The sequence below is a fragment of the Melozone crissalis genome, unplaced genomic scaffold (assembly GCF_028551555.1).
Source record: "Melozone crissalis strain CALT ecotype California unplaced genomic scaffold, PUWL_Pcris_2 ptg000039l_1, whole genome shotgun sequence".
NCBI classification, from domain to species: Eukaryota; Metazoa; Chordata; class Aves; order Passeriformes; family Passerellidae; genus Melozone; species Melozone crissalis.
Window position 1 is genome coordinate 7,915,271 of NW_026535817.1, and position 21,351 is coordinate 7,936,621.

General features: G+C 41.6%; 1 protein-coding gene across 3 annotated transcripts in view; it reads left to right on the forward strand.

Annotated features, from left to right (window-relative positions):
- The first annotated feature begins 618 nt into the window (after window positions 1–618).
- The window catches only part of PRDM5 (PR/SET domain 5), a 58,340-nt gene continuing 37,607 nt past the window's right edge, over window positions 619–21,351 (forward strand). For 2 of the 3 annotated variants that reach the window (XM_054283877.1, XM_054283878.1), the window contains exons 1-7: window positions 619–711; window positions 4,916–4,999; window positions 11,789–11,911; window positions 16,589–16,769; window positions 17,495–17,669; window positions 18,767–18,888; window positions 20,631–20,710. In XM_054283877.1, coding sequence (XP_054139852.1) covers window positions 619–711; window positions 4,916–4,999; window positions 11,789–11,911; window positions 16,589–16,769; window positions 17,495–17,669; window positions 18,767–18,888; window positions 20,631–20,710 — 858 coding nt within the window. Of the gene's footprint in view, window positions 712–4,915; window positions 5,000–11,788; window positions 11,912–16,588; window positions 16,770–17,494; window positions 17,670–18,401; window positions 18,495–18,766; window positions 18,889–20,630; window positions 20,711–21,351 lie in introns of all 3 variants that reach the window. The other variant, XM_054283876.1, reaches the window with a different exon arrangement.

A 21,351-nucleotide genomic window follows, 5' to 3' on the forward strand; every position in this document is an offset into this window, starting at 1 on the left:
TGTGATGCATCACTTTGGGGTGATGCTAGCAACCCGTGGAAGTCGAACTTTTCCTCCCTGTTCGACTACACTGTGCGTAGTTTTAGTCAGAAAAACATGCCTTTGCTGGGTATGTCGTAAGAATATACAGAAATATACAGAATGTCTGTTTATTTTTTTTAGACAAAAAGCGTCACGTTTGCGCGTTCGCGAGGATGCCCGATTTCTGCCTTTAGATCCGCGCTCCCTCAAAACCAGCCGCCGAAAGGGAAGGATTACTTGGTTTAGGGACGAAGCTGCCTTCACGCACTGGTGGAACAGGAAAAAAGAGGTGGGACACACCCGGGCTTGGGGACGAACCCCCACGGGACCCCGCCGTCCCCTCACGGCCCCGCCGTCCCCTCACGGCGCCGCCGCTGCCCCGCCGGGCGCGCGCGCCCCCTGCGGCCGCCCCGCCCCGCCCCGCGGCGCGCGCTGGCCCCTCCCCTCAGGAGCCGGGGGAGCCCCCGCATCCAGCCCCTCTTCCTGCCCCCCTCTCCCGGACTCCCGCTTGCCGCTCCCGGTGGGATGGAAGTCCCCCCGTAAAAGCCTCTTCCTTCTCCCCGGTAGCAGGCGGCCGGGCCCGTGTTCGGTGCAAAAATGCTGGGCATGTACGTGCCGGATAGGTTCGCCCTGAAGTCGTCCCGGGTGCAGGACGGGATGGGGCTCTACACGGCCCGCAGAGTGAAGAAGGTGGGTGATGGCGGGGGAACGGCCTGGCCCGGCCCGGCGGGGAGCGGCTGCCACGTATCACCGGGGAGTTGGGCGGCTCTCCCGCCCCTCTGCCCCGCTCCAAGTTCGCCTGAGCCGCGCTGTGCCCGCCCGGGCTCCCTTCGCTCACGGGAGGCGCCGCCCGCCCGCTCCCCCTTCCCGGTACACGGAGCCTCCCGGGGTGCGGGGGCCGGCGGAAGGTTTGCTCTGAGGACTTTTATTTCCCCCATTTTGTGATTTATTTATTTAATTTTTTTTTTTTTTTTTTTTTTTTTTTTTTTTTTTTAATCTTGGTTTGTGCGCCTGGCACAGTTTTGAGGGCAGAGCTCTCCCGGGCGGGACCGCCTCCGTGAGGGTCCGGCTCTGAGGGCCGGGGGGCCGCCCGGGGTTCTCGGGCTCCCGTCACCTCCCTCACGGCTCTCCGGGCTCGCTCGGCCGGACCGTGCTTTAATTCCTTTTTTCGGCGTAATAAAGCCGGGCCCCTGAACCGTGTCATTCAGCTGAACCCAGTCTCGTACTCCAACCAGGTGATGCCTCTTCACACTTCATAATTGAAAGGATCTTGATCGTGTGAAATTCCAGCTGAGACTGTCCAGGCGGCTTGTTAGGACACATAAAGGCATAGCAAAACTATGAACCCTTCATTAGTGTACACTTTTCTGTGTTTTGTATGTTTCGACTTCCATCTTTGTCCTCGTTTCGGCTCTGATCTTTTTCCTAATTTTTCACTGGTTTCATCAACAGGACTTGGACTCGATGGGGTAGAAGTCTCACATTTTTAAGGTGTCCCTGAGGTTAAGGGGACCGTGAGGGAGCAATTTTATTTCGTTTGGTTTAATTCTTTAAAACTTTTCTACTGAGGTTCTGAAGTTTCATTTCAAAACTTTTTGGGTTCACACAGCAAGGAAGGTTGTACACTATTAGCATTTGTTAATTTCTGGACTCTGAAATAGAATGAAATAGAATGAAATAGAATGAAATAGAATGAAACTCATGGGAATTAGTATCCGCAATTCAGGGCTGGGGGTCAGAGCTTCTGTCCTTTACACTGTTGACAACTGAACCATTAGAGCTGCTTGCTGGGACAAATAAAGCGTTTCCCTGCCTAAATTATTCCACCTTACTTAGGAACTTCATACAGGCAAAGCGTGTGGGGTCAGAGCCGTGCAAGCACCTAGAAAAAGTGTTGCTAATGCGGGGTGTACTTCACGTGGGCTGCAGAAGGCAGAGGCAGCCGCAGTAGGATCTGTTTGTGTTAGGAGTGTCTGGTGACAGTGTCTGTCACAGACCTGTCCTTTGGCACTGATTCCTCTGTGCTGTGCAAAGCCCTGCTATGAGGAACAGGCAGAGGAACCACGTCTTGAGTTGCTCTGTGGTTTATTAAAACATACTCCTAAAATTTGTCGGGACCTAAGTCCCGTGTTCTTTGTTGGGAGAAGGGTGGATGTGTAAATAGCACGGGTGGTACACTGGACACCAGTACATGGAGCCAGACTCCATGTTGCTCTTTTCCATGGAAAGAAAATTTACACCTGAATTGCTCTCAGCTTGTTCCCCTGTCTAGTAATGAGGCAGAAGTACCACACTTTGTGGCTGTGATTAACAGCAGCTTATAGGTGTTAAATTAATTCCACGGAGTTTTGGGATTGGGAGGAGGTGTTGAATGTGACACTTCATTGTGAAGCAAAACCTAAGTTGCTAAGTATTAAATATTGCACTGTTTTCTCTCTGTTGCTGCCACCCAATTGCAGTTGTCTGAACTGAAAGTAAAAAAAAAAAATTGGATCATCTTATAATCAGAAATATATTGCAGTACCAACTGCAGTAATTGCAGTACCAACTCTCCAAGTCTTGTGGAGGCCTCTGAAAATTCTGCTATTAGAAAAGTTTTGGTAATAATACATTCTGAACTGCTGCTGCCTTCCATCTGCTTGTGCACCTTCAGGCATGGGGGGCTTTCAAGATTTTGTTTGTAATCATAAAAGGTGCAAACTTTTTGTTTTGTTGCCTTAACAAAGCTGTGATTCCCGAGTACGTTCTGTTTTCCGTGAGCTGGCCCCAGGCTGCAGAGCACCCACACCATGAAGCTCTCAGTGTAACCATCAGAGAGCCATTGCATTTCTCAGTGTTTTGCTGCAACTGGAAGATTAGTCACTGCTGCTTTTTTGAAAGCAACTGTTGAAAATAGCCTTTTCAGCACTGGAAAAACGTGCTTTTCTGTACTGGATCATTTCTCTGCCTTCAGGCTGTGTTGGGTGCTCGCTTTCATTGAGCAGAGGGGAAGTTGAAGTCTTGAGTGTGGTTTTGATTAATGTATGTTGGCATATAACAACATATCTGTTAACCAGAGATAATGTGTGTGTGTGTGTGTGTATATATATCTATGTGAAGAAAATGGTCTGAAAAGCTAAACAAATAATTGCACTTATCCCCATGGATCAAGACATCAGGTGTTGGTTACCCCCCAAATTTGAGAAGCCATAAAAAGCGCTCAGAAATCTGCATCACCTGCAGCTTTTGTTATATTTACTCTGTGTTCAAAGGTGGATGTGTTGCTTTTGCCGTTGCTCTGAGCTTCCAAAAGGATTTGAACATTGCAGGGGAGATGTGCTGGTTTGGAGCGCTGAGGTGGGAATGGTGTGTGGAGTTTGCAGTTGCAGTGCTTCTGCAGTGGGTGGCATTGGCCCTGTGGGTGCTGTACACATACAGCTGCATTTGCCCATTTCCACCTGCCTTGCCCATGAGGTGAGAGAAGGAGGAAGTTTCAGACTGAGTATTGAATCCCAGGATTTGAAAAACGGGCAGGGCAGGAACTCTGACATGATTTATCAGCAGAATGATGAAGGGTGGTGTGGGAATTGATGAGAGCTAAGGCTATGAAGCCCCAGAGTGCCAGTTTTTACTGCCACTGCCCCTGTCTGGCTCCTTTCTTGCTCTGGGCTCCAGTTGCTCCCTTGTGCTGTTCTTGTGCTTTTACATTCTGCTTTGCTGTTCCTTGTGGTGAAAAGTTCTTTGTGCGCATTTAAAAATTTGTCCCTCAGTTCTGTTGCCTCATTCTGCAATGTCAGTTTCCTTTTCCTTTGTTTATTACCAGTTCAGGTTTAATTTTAAATACAAGTTGTTTGTTTTTGTAAAAAAAAATGGATTTCCTGTTTCCAAGAGGAACAGTCCTGGATGCTTTCCATTCCACTTTTTTTCTTTACCTGTAGGCAATGTGTAAAAACTAAGCAAGGAGGAAAGCATGTAGCAGGCTGTTGCTGGGAATATGCAATGTGCCTGGAGGAAGGGATAAGTGGACAAGATCAATACTTTTTTTTTTAAACCAAAATACTGTTGCTTTTAAAAGAAACACCAAAGTTGCTTGTCTATCTACACTTAAAATCTGTAATGCTTGAGAGGATAAGCACTTGTGGATGTGAGTGCTGCCTGGAGGAGCACAGCCTCGTGCACGGCAGGTTTTAGGGCCTGTCCCTGTGTGTGGGGGGAGGTTGGGCCTGTGGGAGAAGAAAGTCCTATTTAATTATTTTGCCCTGCTGCTCCTGTGACGTGTGTGCAGGAAAAAACCCCTGATGCCAAATACTTTTGGAAGAACACATCAATGGATGCTTTCACAGCGGGTGTTATGACTAGCAGGTGGTAGAACATTTTAATTTTGTTTATGAAGGCTCAAATTAATTCATAAGCACGTGCATACTCCCTTACAATTTCAAACAAATCTCTCTGTATGATCAAGCCCTCAGTTATTCAGTCTTTTGATTTGTGGCGCTTCAAAAAGTAGCGTTGCAAATAATCTCACAAATAAATCTAATGTAAACTTGGTGCGTGCCAAGTTCTTTGTTTTAGTTGGATGCCTGTTGCAAGGTGCTTCCTGAAAATTTTGTAAGAAATATAAGAAATTTGACTTGTAGATTTCAGCCTTATTTAAAATAAAGAAAAATCCTGCTTCCCAAAGGAGAAATAAGCATGCAGAAGGTAGATATGGTTTTATGAGGTTCTTCAAAGTATGAGAAGAATGGGAATGAGCTTCAAGTTGAACCCTCAAGGATGTGCACCTTCTTGGCAATAAAGGAAAACTCTTCTTTCCTGTTTGAGGCTAAAAATTACTCCTCTGCTGCAGTTTGGTGATTGACTTGGCTTTTTCTTTTTTCCTCCTACTGATTCTTGTTCTTTTATAATTTTCCCTCAGGGTGAGAAGTTTGGCCCCTTTGCAGGGGAGAAGCGAATGCCGCAGGAGCTGGATGAGAACACAGACTGCAGGCTCATGTGGGAAGTGAGTGAAGTGACTCCATTGCACCAAGGGTTCTCAGAATTAGGTTTTATTGTAACAAATCCTTTCTATTTTGTGTCATAGCTTAAAGATCCTGTAGTGAGATTTGGTACTTTTCAATTACGCTGCCTGGGTGGAGGAGGATTGACTTCTTTAAAGCTAAAGAAAAAACAAATGATGGTTTCTAATCAATGAAGTGTGAAAAAATATCAAGCCAAGCCAAATACAAATATAATAACACTGTGAAAAATCATTAAAACATGTGAAAATAATTAGAAAAATTAATTTGAGTTGGGAAGCAGATTGTAAGTTACAGGGATGCTGATTTATGCTAATCAGCAGGTACCAGCTTATGGCTTCTTTCTGCTGTAATAGGAAACATTTCCTTGTGTGACACTTGTGTTGGGATTTGGATCAAACTGCATGAGCAAAGTTTTAAAATTTTACCAGTTTTTAATGCAATGAGGCCTGTAGCAATATAGAAGCCTGGTGCAGTGGGCAAGCATTTCACTGTGGAACAGCAGTTTATGCACTAGGTCTTGTCCTTGGGTACAGAACCCATCCTAGCTCCTGTTGTACCTCTGTGTGCCAGGAGTAAAACCTGAGTTCAGCTGAGGAGATTACACTGACTGAAAAATACTGGCAATAACAACATTTCCAACTTGCTAAAAATGCCTTCTTTCTGGTGCCTCTGTTCTGTCTTTGTAATTTTTATTTACTGCTCTAGTTCTTTGAGCAGAATTTATTTTTTCTTTTTGTTCTTTTTTTCTTCTTTTTTTTTTCTCAGCCAAGCAGTTTCTATTGAATGCACATTTAGTCCTCTTTTGCACTGAGGAGAAGACTCATTTCTTACTTTTTTACCTTTCTGTGATTAGAGGTGGAAGGACTATTTACTGCATGGTATAAAAACACTTATGTTTGACATCTGGCATAAAGCACTATCAGTGCATTTAGCACAAAATACAGGTTTATTTGAAAAATCTCTGGCATTAACATCCCTGAGCAGCTTATGAAGAGAGCAGAGTGTTGATGCAGCCTTAGCAGAGCTACAGATAGATTCCATGCCCTAGGAAGATGTGAGAATGCTCAAAGCCCATCCCTTGTAACCCAAACTCAGTATGCATATTGTGAGTGGTGACACATTCCTAGGTGAGTGCTCACTCCAGCCTCTGAAGCTGTTTTCTCCCTTTCTTCTGTCGATTTCAATCTAGGGCTGTGGCCCAGATGCCCTTTCCCAGAGAAGAGGTGTGGACAATTCATTCCCTTTTGGGTTGTGGACTCAGAGGAAGCAGTTTGATCCTCTTTGTTCCCAGCTGGAAGCAGAGCAATGCAGTGTGCATTTATTGCAGGTGTTTGCTGAGCACAGGGCATGTGGGGGTGCCCTGGCTCGCTTGGCCCTTCCTGATGTGTCTGCAGGTTGTTTTAAACCAGTCAAGTGCTTATGCTACAACAAGGTTCTCAGAAAAGGCAGCGGGTGGATGACAGCAGTGAGAAGGCCTTTAGGTTTGTTGGACAGCTTTATGATTTTCCAGATTTCTCATTGCTCATACTTAAAGGATTTATCTGTTGCTGCACGACAGGAAAGAAAAGGCAAATACGTTTATTTATTGGTGACACTAATGTGACCCCGTTGACAGCAAATCAGAAAATGAGGTTTTCATGAGCTGTTTTAGAATCATTTCATAATATCTTACTGCAACCTAGTTTTGAGAGCCTTGAAAAGATTCCTGCATACCGAATTTTATGACTTCCTGAGTGTTTTAAACCAAGTTGTTCATGTTTACTGAAGTTGATCTGAACGTGAGCTTTATAATATAATTTAAATCATGCTGGGAGTAGTCTGAAGTTGAAAATTGAGACCAGGAATGCAGAAAGTAAGGCTTGGACTGCCCAAGTAGATGGTTATTCCAGAGCCTGTGGGAAGCACGCACAGAAACTGGCCAAGTTTGTGTGTAGTCAGCTGTACCAAAGATATTAAAAATAATTAATTTGAAGGCTATTGGTGGGAGGCACACTAAAGCCTGACTTCACATTGTGATGGCAGTAAAAAAAAAAATGTTTTCAGAGAGAACACCTTCAGAAAGAAGTCTCAAGCAGTGGAGGCTTTTTGTAAGTCAAGGGAAAAAATTGGACATTAGTGCAACATTTCTCTCCTTGGCATGTGATGCCTGGGATCCAGGCTTCAATTTTATGGAATATTTTGCAGTGAGGAAGTTTGCCACATGCATTTCCAGTTGTGCAGAGTAGTGCTCTGTGATGTGGTCTGTTCTGATGCAGCCATTCCCTTTTCTCCGAGACCAGCACTGTGAGTTGGCATCTCTAAGGCATCGTGTTGAGATGGAATTGTGTGCATTGTTTTCTTCTGGCCTCAGGGAAAACGTGGCACCCAGCACATTTATTGAGCCCAGTGATTTTGTTCACTAAAATACTGAAGATGTTAGTTTCTGTTTAAATTAAATATAGCAGAATGCCATTACTCTGTCTGTAACATGCATAGTTGTGAAGAAATCAAAGTTTATACTTGCTCATTCAACAGATTCCTGGGAAGTGGAAGATTCCAGTGGGTGGGAAGCATCCTTGATCTTGCTGTTATCTTTGTAAGGAGCTACAGGCTGAAATGTTGTATTTATGAGTGGTGTGAAAGAAAAAAAAACCCTCAAACAAGCCTGTGGTAACCATTTAGCTAAGAGTGCTAATAAGAAGCCAAGAAAATGCCCAAATGGCTTTGTGCTTTCTCTTTCTTTTCGGTAAGAAAACACCTCTGTGTTATCCCCCAGCTCTCTAAACGTGCTGGTGAAGGACACAGCTTGTTGCTGGTGATGAATTGAGAGTTTTGTTCTTACACCTTGGTTAAATACTTCTTTGTGTGTATTTGTAAACTTGGCATAGCAGCTTTGAACTGTGTTTGCTGGAGAAGCAAGTGCTTAAAGGCAAGCAGGAAATAATCTTCAGGTTAGAAGTTCACAGAGGTTTTTGCTCTGGAGGCTCAGATGTGCCTTTGTGAAGGGAAGATATCAGTTCATTTATGCATGTTCAGTTCCTTTTCTTCATTATCCTTAACCAAGAAAGGGGAATTCATTTCACTCCTACTGGATTGTGGCAGGCATGTACTTCTGGTGATGACTTTGGCAAATGTTGAAACAGGGAGCGCTGGAAAGATTTGGTCCTTCTTCAAATACTCTGACATTCCATGAAGAAATGTTGGTCAGGGCTGGATGGAACATAATACACCATGTAATGCTGAATGTTACATATTTCAGGTTGGGTTTCTGTCTGTCTGCCAGGATCATGTTTTCTTCATTGTTACACTGAAACCAAAGAGATCAGAAAACAGTCTTTCAGTGGAAGCCAATGTTTGTGTTTATTTATATAAGGAAATGAAATGAACTTACATTTCTACTGCTTCACTTGCATCACTTTTGCTGTGACAGTTGTTTTCAGTTAAATAAGCCTGCCTGAAAACTGGTGAAGGCAACAGAAAATCTGCTATTGGCTGCAGCCAGCTTCAGATCAGAGCTGTGGTGTTTAGGATTGAGGTATAAGAAGTCAAGCACATTAAGCTTGTGTTTTGTGACTTTTTTTTCCTTCTTTCTTTGATATCTTGCCTATAAAATGTGCTTCTGGCTTAGGAAGGCTCTTACACATAAGACATGAAGTAAAATTATGTCCATAGATTAATGATAAAATAAATCTCAATTAGGTGAATTCTGTGTTTGCTGTCAAGGTGAATATAAACCATAAATCTAATTCTGAACAATATAGTCTTGAATTTTTCTGTGTGTAGACTACCTTCCCAGTGATTGTTCCTCAAATACTGTTCATATTGAAAACTGTTGGCTTTTAAATGTTTTTGGCTGAATCTTTTTTAATTTTCAGAAATGCTTTTGTTTTTCTCATTTCTTAAATGATCTGGACTTTTACACAAATCAGAAATTGGTGCGCTATCTCAGCTGCAAGTCTACGTCCCAGAATTTCAATTTCAGTAAGTTGTTCTCTAATGGGATAGATAGATGTCCAGAGTATTTACTAAGGTCATAATCAGCTCTGTTAAGACTTGCTTTAGTCATCTTTTGCCATGTTAAATGTGTGGCTCTGTATTAATTTTAGTGACTTTTGGAGCAGGCCCATTACTGATCTCTTGGTTTGTGTGATGAGAAGGATCCATGCCTGAAAGGAGCTGAGTGTTAACCTCCCATCTTCAGCTGTGGGATGTGTTTGAGACGCTGGAAAGCACGTGCTGCTCGGCTGAGGTGTTTGCATTCCAGTCTGAGCTTACTCTAGAAGATCACACACAGGAGAGGGGGAGATTTGGGTATCATTCCAGGCAAAGGGAAGTTTAGCCCTGCTCCTGAAAGCTCCGCAATTTGCAGGAGGTTGGGAGTGAGCCTCCTCTACCCTTCTGTTCCCGGCAGGGTCAGGTGATGTCAGGCACCACAAGGAGCTTCATTACCACGGAAAACTTGCGGTGTGTTTTGGCTGAAGGAAAATGTCACATGCTGTCTCTGTCCTAGACTTCTTACTGAGCAAGCAAATCAGCAGTTGCTGCCTCAGGTTTCTTTTGCTGGAGTTATTTTAAATGTCTCCAACAACGTTAAAATGTGAGTTTCCCCTCTGCAGTGAGCTCTGTGATGGTCTGAACTCAGGATGCAGAAGTATTGTGTCTAGCTGTTTTGTGCTGCAGCAATAAAGATCATGTTTTCAGCTAATCCAATAAGAAGCAGTGCAGAAACCAGTACTTTTCTCTACTTGATTGTTTGATGAACATAGATTTTTTGATTTAGAAACGTTTAGGAAATTGTTTCCAGAAAGCAGCTTAGATGTTATTTAGGCCTGTGTAGGGTTTCATATGGGGAGCTTATACATTGACCAGGGACACATCTTCTCCTGATCTCTTCTGTTCCTGAATTCTTCTGGTGCTTGTTGATGTGGCATCATTCAAACTGTCCTGATTAGCTTTGGGGTGGAACCTCACCCTGTGTGGTGACAGTGAATGTCCTGTGCTTCCTCTTACATTGCAGGCATTTGGCTGAATTAGTTCAGTGACCCCTTGTGTGTTGATTCTCAAGAAGGTAGTTCTTGGGCACCTCAGTTTGTGGTACATGGTGTGGATGTGTGTATCCATTTTAGGTGCTGGTTTTAAGTGCTAGGTTTGGGATCCTCTGCCATCAGTTCATTTAGGAATCTTCTGTTGATGCTACCAGGAAAGGACTGGTTCGTGTCACCAGTCTAGTCCACACAAAGTGCAGTGATTTTGCACTTTTTCTTGATTTCTCATGCTCACATCTGTATATTCAATGCAGCATTATTTCTTTATGAGGTGAAAGAAGCAGTGGAAAATACAGAATGTTTTTAAGGGATTTATCGTGTTCCTTTATCGATAGTTTCCTTATGTGTTAAAGCTCTGTTTCGTGTTTGGCATCTCTCTGTGGATTGGCAGAGACTCTGGAAGCATAACTGAGATGACTGTGATTCACTGAAGCAAATATAAATTATATAATTTAACGATCAAGCCAATGAAGAAAAATTGATGAAAAGTTAGATAGTGTAATGTATAGTTTTTATAATAGGACTTGGATTGCTTCTCATTCCAACTGAAAATCTGATGGAAGCCTTTCTAGGATCTACATGGTGGGCTCCTGTAACTTGTGCTTTGGTAGCTAAAGCACCAAGCCTCTGTAGAGCTGGGTGATTATTACAGTATCCCAGAATAGTTTGGGTTGGAAAGCACCCCAAAGAGCATCCAGTTCCAGCCCCCTGCCAGGGACAGGGATGCCACTCATTAGATCAGGTTGCTCAGGGCCCCATCCCATCTGGCCTTGAACACTCCCGGGGTTGGGACATGCAGGGCCTCTCTGGGAAACCATTAGTGCTTGGTGTCAGATAATATTGTTTCCAGATGCATTTCAATGTGTAGGTTTGACACTTTTCACTGTGGTTAATCCATGTGCTGGAAAGTAAGAGCTTTTAAAGTTTGAGTGTTGGCACCTTTTCATGATGTGTCCTTTTTCCTTCAGAGGAGCAGTAATGAGTTTTGAAGATCCTTATTTGTTTGCAGAACTACAGTAATTCTTTTTTTCTTAATCTGAGAACAACGTGCTGTCACCAGCTATTATTGTAATGGAATACAGTTTTTGTCTTTTTAATGATACCCTAAATGTTTAGGTAATTGAAGCAGTCATACTGAAGAAATATGATATTGCATTCTATTAGAAACAAATATAGCAAGAATGTGAGCAATTTATATACAAAGCCACGAAGACAATCTAATTTTGATCTTACATGGCCAAATTCCCTAGCTCTTAGGAAATACCTGCCCTGGATACTTCTTGTTGACAGATGGAAAATAAAATCCATTCATTATATAAATAAATCACATGGAACAATAGTGTGGCTGTATGACCTTTTTGCATGGCTCTCTGTTGTCTGGATCAGTGGAGATTCAAGTGATGTGTTATTTAAAATGAAACAAAAGGGGGTTTTTGGCAGTGACAGATGTATTTGTACAGCAGTATGTCTTTGTGTTTTGAGGGGGAAGAATGACTTAGTTAATATTAAGTTTTTATTTCTGTTATCTTCCTTTTTTCACTGTAAGCTGGAATTCTGTCAAAATTGTAGAAATAATATGAATTATATGGATCTGTAATGGTAGCCAAAAGGTCTTGATATGGAGATGGATATATCTTGTGTGCCCAATTCTTTTTCTAAAGTGTTTTTTTCACTGAATGGACAAAGCCTGGACATATTTGGTTTTTAGTTTTAATTTTGCTCAGGGATTTGTTTGGGATGTTTCAGGTTCGCGGGAGCAAAGGCGAGGTGCTTTATATCCTGGATGCCAGCAACCCTCGCCATTCCAACTGGCTGCGCTTTGTCCACGAGGCCCCATCCCAGGAACAGAAGAACCTGGCAGCCATCCAGGTAGATTTGGTGGATTTCTACCATTTGCTTCCTGTTACTCATTTACTAATTGGATTTCCTCTTTGGCCTTCGTGTCTTGTAATAAAATTGCAAGATCTGAGCGAAGTAGCAAACTGCTTTTCCCTTTCTGCCTTTGTTTTTAGATGAGAGCTCTTCTGCTTAAGGTAATAGCACAAATAAGAGTGGTAGGGTGACAGACCAGAAAAGTCCTTGGAATCTGATGCTATTTGAAAGGCATAAGTATTATAATTATTTAGAGACCTGTGTGTGTTTCATGCCAAACTTGGATATGGGCTTATTTGTGTGTAAACCAGAATCATGCATTTTACATTGTTGTTCAATAAAATTAGTAATATCATATAATATAGGTAACATATTATATAGTTAATTATGAAAGTGTGACAGGCTTGAAAGGACATGTGGTGCTGAAAATATTTAAGTAGAAAATAGATAATTGAACAATCTTAATTGTCTGATAGGATGATCATATAGTGCCTGAGGATAAATTAATAAAAAAAAGTTAGTTTTCTTGTCTTTGCTGTTGATCTGAGTTTGTCCAGCTTATTTTTTCATTTTTATATTGTCATTTGCAGCACTCTCTGGTAATGAGTTCTACTGCTTTAATTATGTTGAAATATGCTTCTGTTTTTCTTCTACACACTCCTTAATTTCACTGGATTTCCTAGTTCTGGTATGACAGTGAATAGTTACTTTATTTTTCTGTGCCATCTTTGATTTTATGGAACTCTATTATATCCTTTCACTTCTATTTGACAGCTCTTCTCTCAAGCTGGAGAATCTTACTCTGTTTAATTGCTCATTTTTGGAAGTGTTCTGTGACTTTACAGGATAACACGGAGACCGGGATACCTTTCCATCCAGCTGTTGTTCTTTTGGAGATTATTAAAGAAATTAGCTATCTGTTTTTTTGTTTTTTTTAACAGCACAGTTTCACAGTAAATTAATTTCCACTCCCACATAAATAAGAATTACCTGACTGTGCATTTTTTTTCTCAAAATGTATACTTTACAAAATGTTATTTCAGGTCAGCTTAAGGTATTTGCTGATGTAAGCCAAACTGGAAAACAGTCAGGAAAAGCAGAATTATTTATCAGCATTTCTTAAAATGACTGTTCTGCTTTTTCATAATGAGATGACTTTCTTCCTCCAGGATTAGCCTGTGTGTCCCTGACAAAATAATTATAGTTTATTTTGAGGCCAGACAAAAAAAAATTTGGTGTTTTTATGCCAAGAAAGCAGAAGTTGGTTTCTGATGAAATTCATTGTCCTCCTTATGGTAGCAGACATGAGGGGCTGTCATGCAGGAGGTGTGATTGGCACCTCATCAGTGCACAGTCATTGTCAGCAAAGGCAAAGTGAGGCTCACAGCAGAGAGCAGTGGGAACAATTCATGTTCATTATGATATTGCCAGTAAGTGACCTGAACTTCTGAATAGAACTTTTAGTGGAATGTCCAGTGCATACCAGTGGGTTTCTTTATAAGGAAAATCATAGAAACGAATAAAAATTTGCTAAATTATCTCACAGGGTTTTTTAGGGCTTTAAAGCCTATCCTGATCCACAGTGTTCAGATGGAAAAATATTCTAGCCTTCATTGGGAGCTATTACTGAAAACTGGAGCATGGAGAAATGCCAGGATTGCTGTAGTAGTTTAGCCTTGTGTTCTGTTCAGTGTCACATTTGTGTCTCCGAGGTTTTCTGCCTTGCCATGCAATGTAACACCATAGGAATAGATCAGGAGAAAGAGCTGAGGCCTCTGGATCTTGGGGGTGTGTGTGGTTCAGGTGCTGTATTTTAGATGAGGTATGGTCTGAAATCTGGGCTGTGTGTGGGGATGTGTGAAGTTCTCTCCCTGCATTTCCTGCATTGCAGTTTCTGCCCTCAGACCCTGCCGGTGTTGGTTTTACCTCTGCCAGACTTGACATCCTGGAGCTGTGGGGAAGGACTGGCAAAGGCAGTGTGCTTGTTGGGAGAGGTAGCAAGGGAGAGCTGGCACAACAGGTAGGCTGAAGAGATGGTTTGCTGCCGGGACATCAGATACAGAGGGAGATCAGCTAACACTCTGAGGGCACAGAGGCCAAGTGGGTAAGGATTAGGAAGGCTGGGATGCAGCCAGCTGTTCTGGCTCTGAAGGGTGGAAAAGCCCTACACTCCCTGAGGTAACACAAGACTGTGCTGCTTCCTCCTCCTGTGTTCTAAATTTTCAGGAGTGATGACTTAAGTGTTTTATGCTTTTGATTAAAGTGTGATGGGCTGTCAGTGGTGTCCTGTGTTCCCTCTTACAAAGCAGATATGAAGATGTTTAACTGTATGGAAAAGCCAAGAGTCTGCGTGGAAGACTCCTGTAGTGGACCAAAATGGAGATAGCAAGGGCTGTTGGGTCTGGAAAACTATTTGCTGAGCAGGTCTGTGTGGCTTATGGTGTAAAAGAGGACAGTGAAGGCGCAGGTGAGAAAAACACAATTGAATAATAAATCAGGAATAACAGGAAGGGAGGTTGTGGTGCCACCATGATGAACAAGCACCTGGAGTTTTCTCCCAAGGACAGTTGTGGTTTGCTGCAGGTGAGTGTTAGGAAAACAGCCAGCACATGGGCAGGTGGAATGGCTGCAGATGTATTCTTAGAAACAGAGGGATTATTCAAATAATTTAAAAGACTGTTTGCTGTGCCTGCATGCACATAGATTAATGTGATTCATACAGGTGCTGCTGGTGGGAGGAGAGAGATCTAAATTCTTTTGTGGTTTCTGGAGAGCTTCCATTGCTTTCACTCAAAATGCTGCCTTGAGGAGCTACTACAGCTAGTGGGTATATCTTGATTAATTAGCTCTCTGAATATGTGGCTGTTAGCATTTGTTTGGATGGAAAAGCCAAACAAATTAACCTTGGAGGAGAAATGAGTTTAGATTGGGCTGGCACCAAAGCTAATTTCTTTCTAATGCAAATGTAACCCAGAGCACTCTAACATTGACAGCTCCTAGTACTTGGGGCTTTATTTTTGCTTGGGATACATGACTTTTTCTTTTTTTCTTTTTATTTCCAAATTTTGAAAATCTTTTCATTTTTAAATTCTTTCCATTATTATTTTTGGTAATCCAGTAATGGATTGTGCTTCCCTTCATGAGGTTGTCTTCCTTTTAGAGTAAGGTTGTCCTAAACAGTGATGTATTAGAGATTTACCCCACTGGTTTTATCCTGTCTGTGTGGAGACTGAGTGTAGAAAGACCTTCTACTTTTCCTCATGTCAAGAGGATTTGTTTTCACTTTAGACTGTACTAAATTAAAGGTTTCTGCAACTTGACAGAGACATATGAAACCCAGCAACTTGTCAATGTGTACAGAGGTTAGGTTGGTGTGCTGATAGATATCTGGACTGCAGAATAGATCTTGAGGAAAAAAAAATCATAATTTTTTTGTTTTCCAATGCTGCTGTTGAGATAAGGACAGAAAAGTGATGCATCCTTGAAAGTAGCAGCTCTATCCAGTCTACTGAATTAAGTAGGTTTCACTCCTGTGTGACAGTATCTTGTGTAAAATATAACAGACCTACTGCAGCTCAGGGAATGCTACATCCTTGTTGACAGTTTAAATTAATCTTAGTGTATTACAAAAATTAAAAATCATTATCTTGTCCTTGCTCAAGGAAGCTTGTTACAAAATGTATGGCTAGGTGCAGGGCAAAGAAGCTTCAGTTAACTTTTCTGGGTGTTACTCAGATAAGATTTAGGATTTATGGTAGAACTGGGAGTCTTCATTGCATAGAAATGAGTCTCCTTCAGTGCTTTGGGCAGCACCTCAAGCAGTTGGTTCACACATGGAAAGAAGAAAAGGCATCTCTATCCCCCAGAATATCAGTTTAGGGAACAGATGTACAGATTCCTCCCCACACCCCATAGTGCTAGCCTTGGTAACTTTAATGAAGTAGTGTCAAAGCCCAAAGTTGTTAGTTTATGTAGCTACTTGGAAGCTTGTCCAGGCATTATCAAGAAGCTTTTGGAGCTTTTTGTTTCATAGTTTGTGCTGTTGTGCAGAATAGGGCTGGATCCTTTGGCCTTTTGTGGATCCACACTGATTTAAACCAGCACAGGGTTTAAAGTGCATTTTCCAGATGTGCCTGCTAATTTGATAGTGAAGATAACCGACCAGGGGTGAAAGCCCGTTGGAGAAGGCTGGGAATCTTGAGGAGAGGGAGAAAGAGAAAATAACACTATGTAAACATGCTGCTGAAAGCTGTGATAGAATTCCTGCAGTCAGCTGGGGAGAGAGATAAAGCTGTGCTGGTTATCTCAATTTTGCTGTTTTTCTAATCCTCAAATCTTTCATTTTCAAACCCTGAAGTTCTTGTCAAGTGGGCTGTGGCAGGAAAGGACTTTAATGCCATCTCCACCTTGGCCTAAGCTACAGGGGAAAGTGGAAAAGCCTCACAGGTGAGGCAGGGGAATATTCCCAAAACAGCAGAGTACAAAAGCACCGTGTCCATGCAGCCACTCTGGGAGACAAGGCTTTAGCAAGGCTCTTGTAGCATTGTGCTTCCTGAGGAGTGGAGCCACCCCTTCCGTGGTTGAGGGACAATATTAGTTTAGGGTCCCATATTTGTCCAGATTTTTGTTTTTCTGACATAATTGTTTATTGCCTCTACTTCCTGTTTGCAACAGGAGGGGGAAAATATTTTCTATCTGGCTGTGGAAGATATTGAAACAGACACAGAACTTCTGATTGGGTACTTGGACAGTGACATGGAAGAAGAGGAGGAGGAGGAAGAAGTAACTGTTATCCAGGAAGATGAAGACAGTGGCAGCAATAAAGAAGTTCAGCCAGCTGGTGAAAAAATTGCAGGTGGGCAATATGTAAAATATAGGGAAACTTGAGAGCTTGAAAGTGGTGATGAACAAAGAGAACATTAAATGTATAGGACTGGGGAACTGAAAAGTCCCTGGGGTTGAATCTGAGTTCTTGCTTTATTTTTATCTCTTTTTTGGGGTTTGGGTTGAACTTCTTTGCCTTATAAGGAGCAGCAAGTCTTGTGAATTAGTGAATGAATGAGTGAGCCTGGATAGTAACCATTAATTTTTGAACTGAAGACAGAGTTTGTTTCACCTGACACACGGGCTTATAAATTCAGAGCTTTTGCTCTAAGAGGGGTAGTTTCTTTCTTACTTAGGTGGGAGAGAAATAAACCTTCCCATAGAGCTATTCAGCCAATCCTAAGGTGTGTAGGAAAAGGAAGGTGAGCTGAGCTGTCTGGGGAATTCTCAGCATGTTTGTCAAAGATGAAGGTGAATTCATAAACGACAACTTGCATTGAGGTTCTGATTGAGTTGAATGACTGATTTGGGCCAACAGTCTAAGTCACACCCATCTTAACACTTTCCATCCATTTTCAGTAATGCTGGCAGTAATCCATTTCAGATAGGCTGTCTATAATCTCTTCAGAGACACTGTTTTTTGTGAGTTTCATGCCACCCTTTTGCATAATCCGTTTCTGGCAGAGAGTCTCTCTTAATGTAACCAAAAACCCTGGGACCTACTCCTTTATATTGGTGTTGCTTCCCTTCATGCAGCTCCCCTCGCCTGTAAGCAGGACCATGCGTGCCCAAACTGCGAGTCCAGCTTTGCCAGCCAGGAGATCCTAGCGGAGCATCTGCAGACTTTGCACCAAAAACCCAGTGAGGAAAAGGAATTTAAGTGCCGAAATTGTGGAAAGAAATTCCCTGTTAAGCAAGCTCTACAAAGACAGTGAGTAGAAACAGCAGTGTTTTTCAGGGACCATTTAAATCAATTTCATTCAATCCTTTGTTTCTCTTGACCTAATCACAAGCTAAGCTTTAATTTTTTTTGCGTCTGTATTTATACCCTTACCCTCTGCTTTTATCTTTCAATGTCTTAATTTCTTGTATTTGTTGTAGAATTCAATGGGAATTGGAAAAATATTGACAATTTTTTGTGTGTTAAAGTCATACACTCTGGAGACCAGACCAGAGCAACGGTTTGGTGCAGCATTACTGGTCTCCATCAGTGGAATATTTAGTAGTTTAGGAGGTGTCATTTTCAAGCTGTGGATGCTGGTGCTGAATTAAAGTAAGATTTAAGGAAAATAAAAGGAAAACCAGCACTTTATGTTCGCTTAATTAAATATTTGCATGATGGAAAAACAAAAATGGAGACATCAAAGATGTGAGGTTAATGAACATGACTTTGTTGTCCTTGAGAGTATAAATATGCAGGTTTGTCACTAGAGTCATATATCTTAGAATTATGCTTCTGCACAGAAACATAACTGGTTTTCTTTTGTTGTTTATATATGTATTTTCTTACAATTAGATAGATGTATTCCTTTTTATTATACATTTAATTACAGATTGTTAACCTATGTTTTGTAAAGGTATATGTAGTTTGTACTTACTGGAAGCCTGTGAAAGTTGTAGAACGTTGCCCTTACTTCAATTTTTCTCCTTTTTTGTCTCTTAGTGTCCTTCAGTGCACAGAGAATATCAGCCCAGGAGACTCCTCAAGAAGTTTCCAGTGCTCTGTTTGCAGCACTGCCTTCAGCTCGGAATCGAGGTTTTGTGTCTGAGTTACAGGACTGCTGTCATGTCCTTGCTGGCCTCCCTTTGCATGCTAGCTTTCCAAAAGCTTGGGAGCGTTTGGGAATCCTAACAGGGCAAGGACTCAAATGCTTTCCTTCCTCTCTGCTGTAAGTAATGCATGAGGTGGCCTTGGAACTCTGCAGTGCAGCATGTGTTCAGCTCTGAGTACTTGCCACAGCTCTGGTTTCTGGAGGCACTGCCTGATGTGTTTTTGTTTTTTTCCCCTCTCTTTGTTATCCCATGTAGTTATGAGCAGCACAAGGAGGCGTGCAGAGGGGATGCCAGGTTCATATGCAAGGCAGATAGCTGTGGGAAGAGGTTCAAGAGCAAGGATGCCCTGAAAAAACACAAAGAAAATGTTCACAGTGGTAAGAAAGAGTTTAATGTTCCTTCAGAAAAAATCCCCACTGACGTGTTTCTAGCCTTAAATTTGCAAGTCAGAGTAAACATTGTCTTTGATTTCTTTTTTAATGGATTCATTTGTATCAAATAGAAATTTAAGAAGTAACTTAATTGCAAGAGTTACTATTCCTCCTCCCGCCCCAGGAGAAATTACTGTAGGCCACATGAATCATTAGTCTCCTGCAGAAAATGTAATAGGAATCTTGAGGAGTTTAAACTAGGCAAAGAGTAGATGAAGCAAAATGTTACTGGAGTGAGGAAAGTCAACCACTGGCACAGGAAATGGTGAGTTCTTGATTTTTTGGCTTTTTCAGGACACAATAGGATGTCTTTTTTTTTGGCTAATCAAACGATTAAGCTTGATGAGGGTTGCATAAAACCCTGTAGCATCTGTTTTGCAGGAAGCCAGACCAGACCATCCACTGGTCCTCTTAGGCCCTGGTGTTTTCATATCTGTCTGCTGTGAGTAGTTTTCACTGAAATGTCACCCTCTTCTCATGGGAGGGCAAAGCACTGCTCTCAGGTCCACAGCACCGATCCCAGTTCTGGCATTCTGCACTCTCTCTGTGTGTCCCCTCTCCTTGTCACCGGAATACCTTTATGTGTGGGGACAACAGAATTCCAGAGTGCACAGAAAACCGTCTTCAGTTGATGGTGACAGCACTGAGATGCTTTTTAAAATCTTAAAATCTTTTTAAGATTTTCAGTCTCTTTCTGCTGCCAAACTCTTGCAGAGTAGAGAGAACTTTCTGTCATATTCTTACAAAAATTGTCTCCTTTTTTGGTATCATTAATAATTTTTTTCATCTATGAACACTTATGTTTAGGCTTAGTTTTTGTCAGTTATGTAGTGGTATATGAATTCCACATTGAAGGATTAAGTATATTCCAGTCGTATGTGTCTGTTTGTGTATATAAGTACTTGTCATAAGTTTTGTAACTTTTTACTTTTATAATGTTTCTAATGTTCAGTGTAGTATGGATGTATTTTACCTAAGCTAGGAACTATCTTGCATGGGCATCTTAAATTATAAACAAAGAATTAGGTTTATTTGTGGCGTACTAGAAAGAATCTGTAAAGATAAGTAATAGATAAACTCAATTAAGTGGTCTGTGACTTTTTGAAGCAGCTGTGAAAAGGGAAGGAAAATGTCTGGTAGCTGACCTATAGCTTGTTTTGTAATTTGCATTTTAGAAAATATTTGTATTCATTATCTGGTACTAATATGATTGCCCTGATTTATTCTGCTAAAGACCATTAATGATACTTTATGTAGTAGAATGCTTAATGCTTTCTAAATAAACAAAATAGGAAATGGTTTTGACTTAATTTTGAGGGTTTTTTTGTCACTGCTGCACTAACTCCTGTATTGATTTCTGGATGAAATGAACTGTTCAGTTGCCAAGTGAGCTGTTCTTAGCTGTGAACTGTGCTCTTCATGTGGGATTGGTGGGGTATGATAACATCTATTTGAAAGGTTTTTTTCGTTATTGTTCTGGTTTTCTTAATTTACATTCCACCAGTGACTGGTTTGTTGGACACCCACAGAGAACTCCTGATACAGAGTACTTTGAAGATGGGATACAAATGTAAAAATCTTATGTCAGTCAAATGACCTGTGAAATGTCACAGGCTCAGTGGAAATATTTAGATTCTTTCTTAGCACTTCCTCTTGAAGATGTTGGTGGTATTTTGTTTCTGTTTCAGGAAATTCTAGGAAGAAGCTGATGTGTTCAGTGTGCAATAAGAAATGTTCCTCAGCAGCAAATCTCCAGGAGCATCGAAAGGTCAGTGAGATGAAGGCTGGCTCACAGCAGGCACTGACTTGCCTGAGATGTGAGGCTGTGCTGCTCATGTCACTTGAAAGCTGCTGTAATGCAAGCCTTTGGGTGATCTCTTTCATGCTTACAAAGCCAACCTGGTGCAGTGTGGGTATTTGCTTTTGTAGTCGCACTTACTCAAGCCAAATATCCCTGAAGTTTTCATGTATCTCTTCGCAAATGCTAATATGTTACTCCAGCATTAAGTCACAGTTGCTGCTCTTCAGCGTTCTTAAAGTGTGTTATGTAACCATGGCATGCATGCAGACCATAAAATAGGTTCATGAGCCTTCAGTTTTTCTACAAAATGCAGTAATTTTCTTATTGCTTTTTGAAATACTACTTAGGGGAGTTACTTCTATTGTAGTTATGCAGTAGTAAAAAAAAATTCTTCCTCAAACCCAAATTTTTTTAATGCACATAATCTTTTATAACCAGAACAGGAGGGGTTAACAGCTTGAAAAGCATCTATTGGAAATAAGGGTGTTCATGTAGAAATACAGATGGACCATGAATATGAGATTCTGAATCCATTATACCCAGAGGAAGTCCCTGCAAGATTAATTTGATAAACCACTAAAACCCAGGAGAATCTGTTTTTGCAAAAA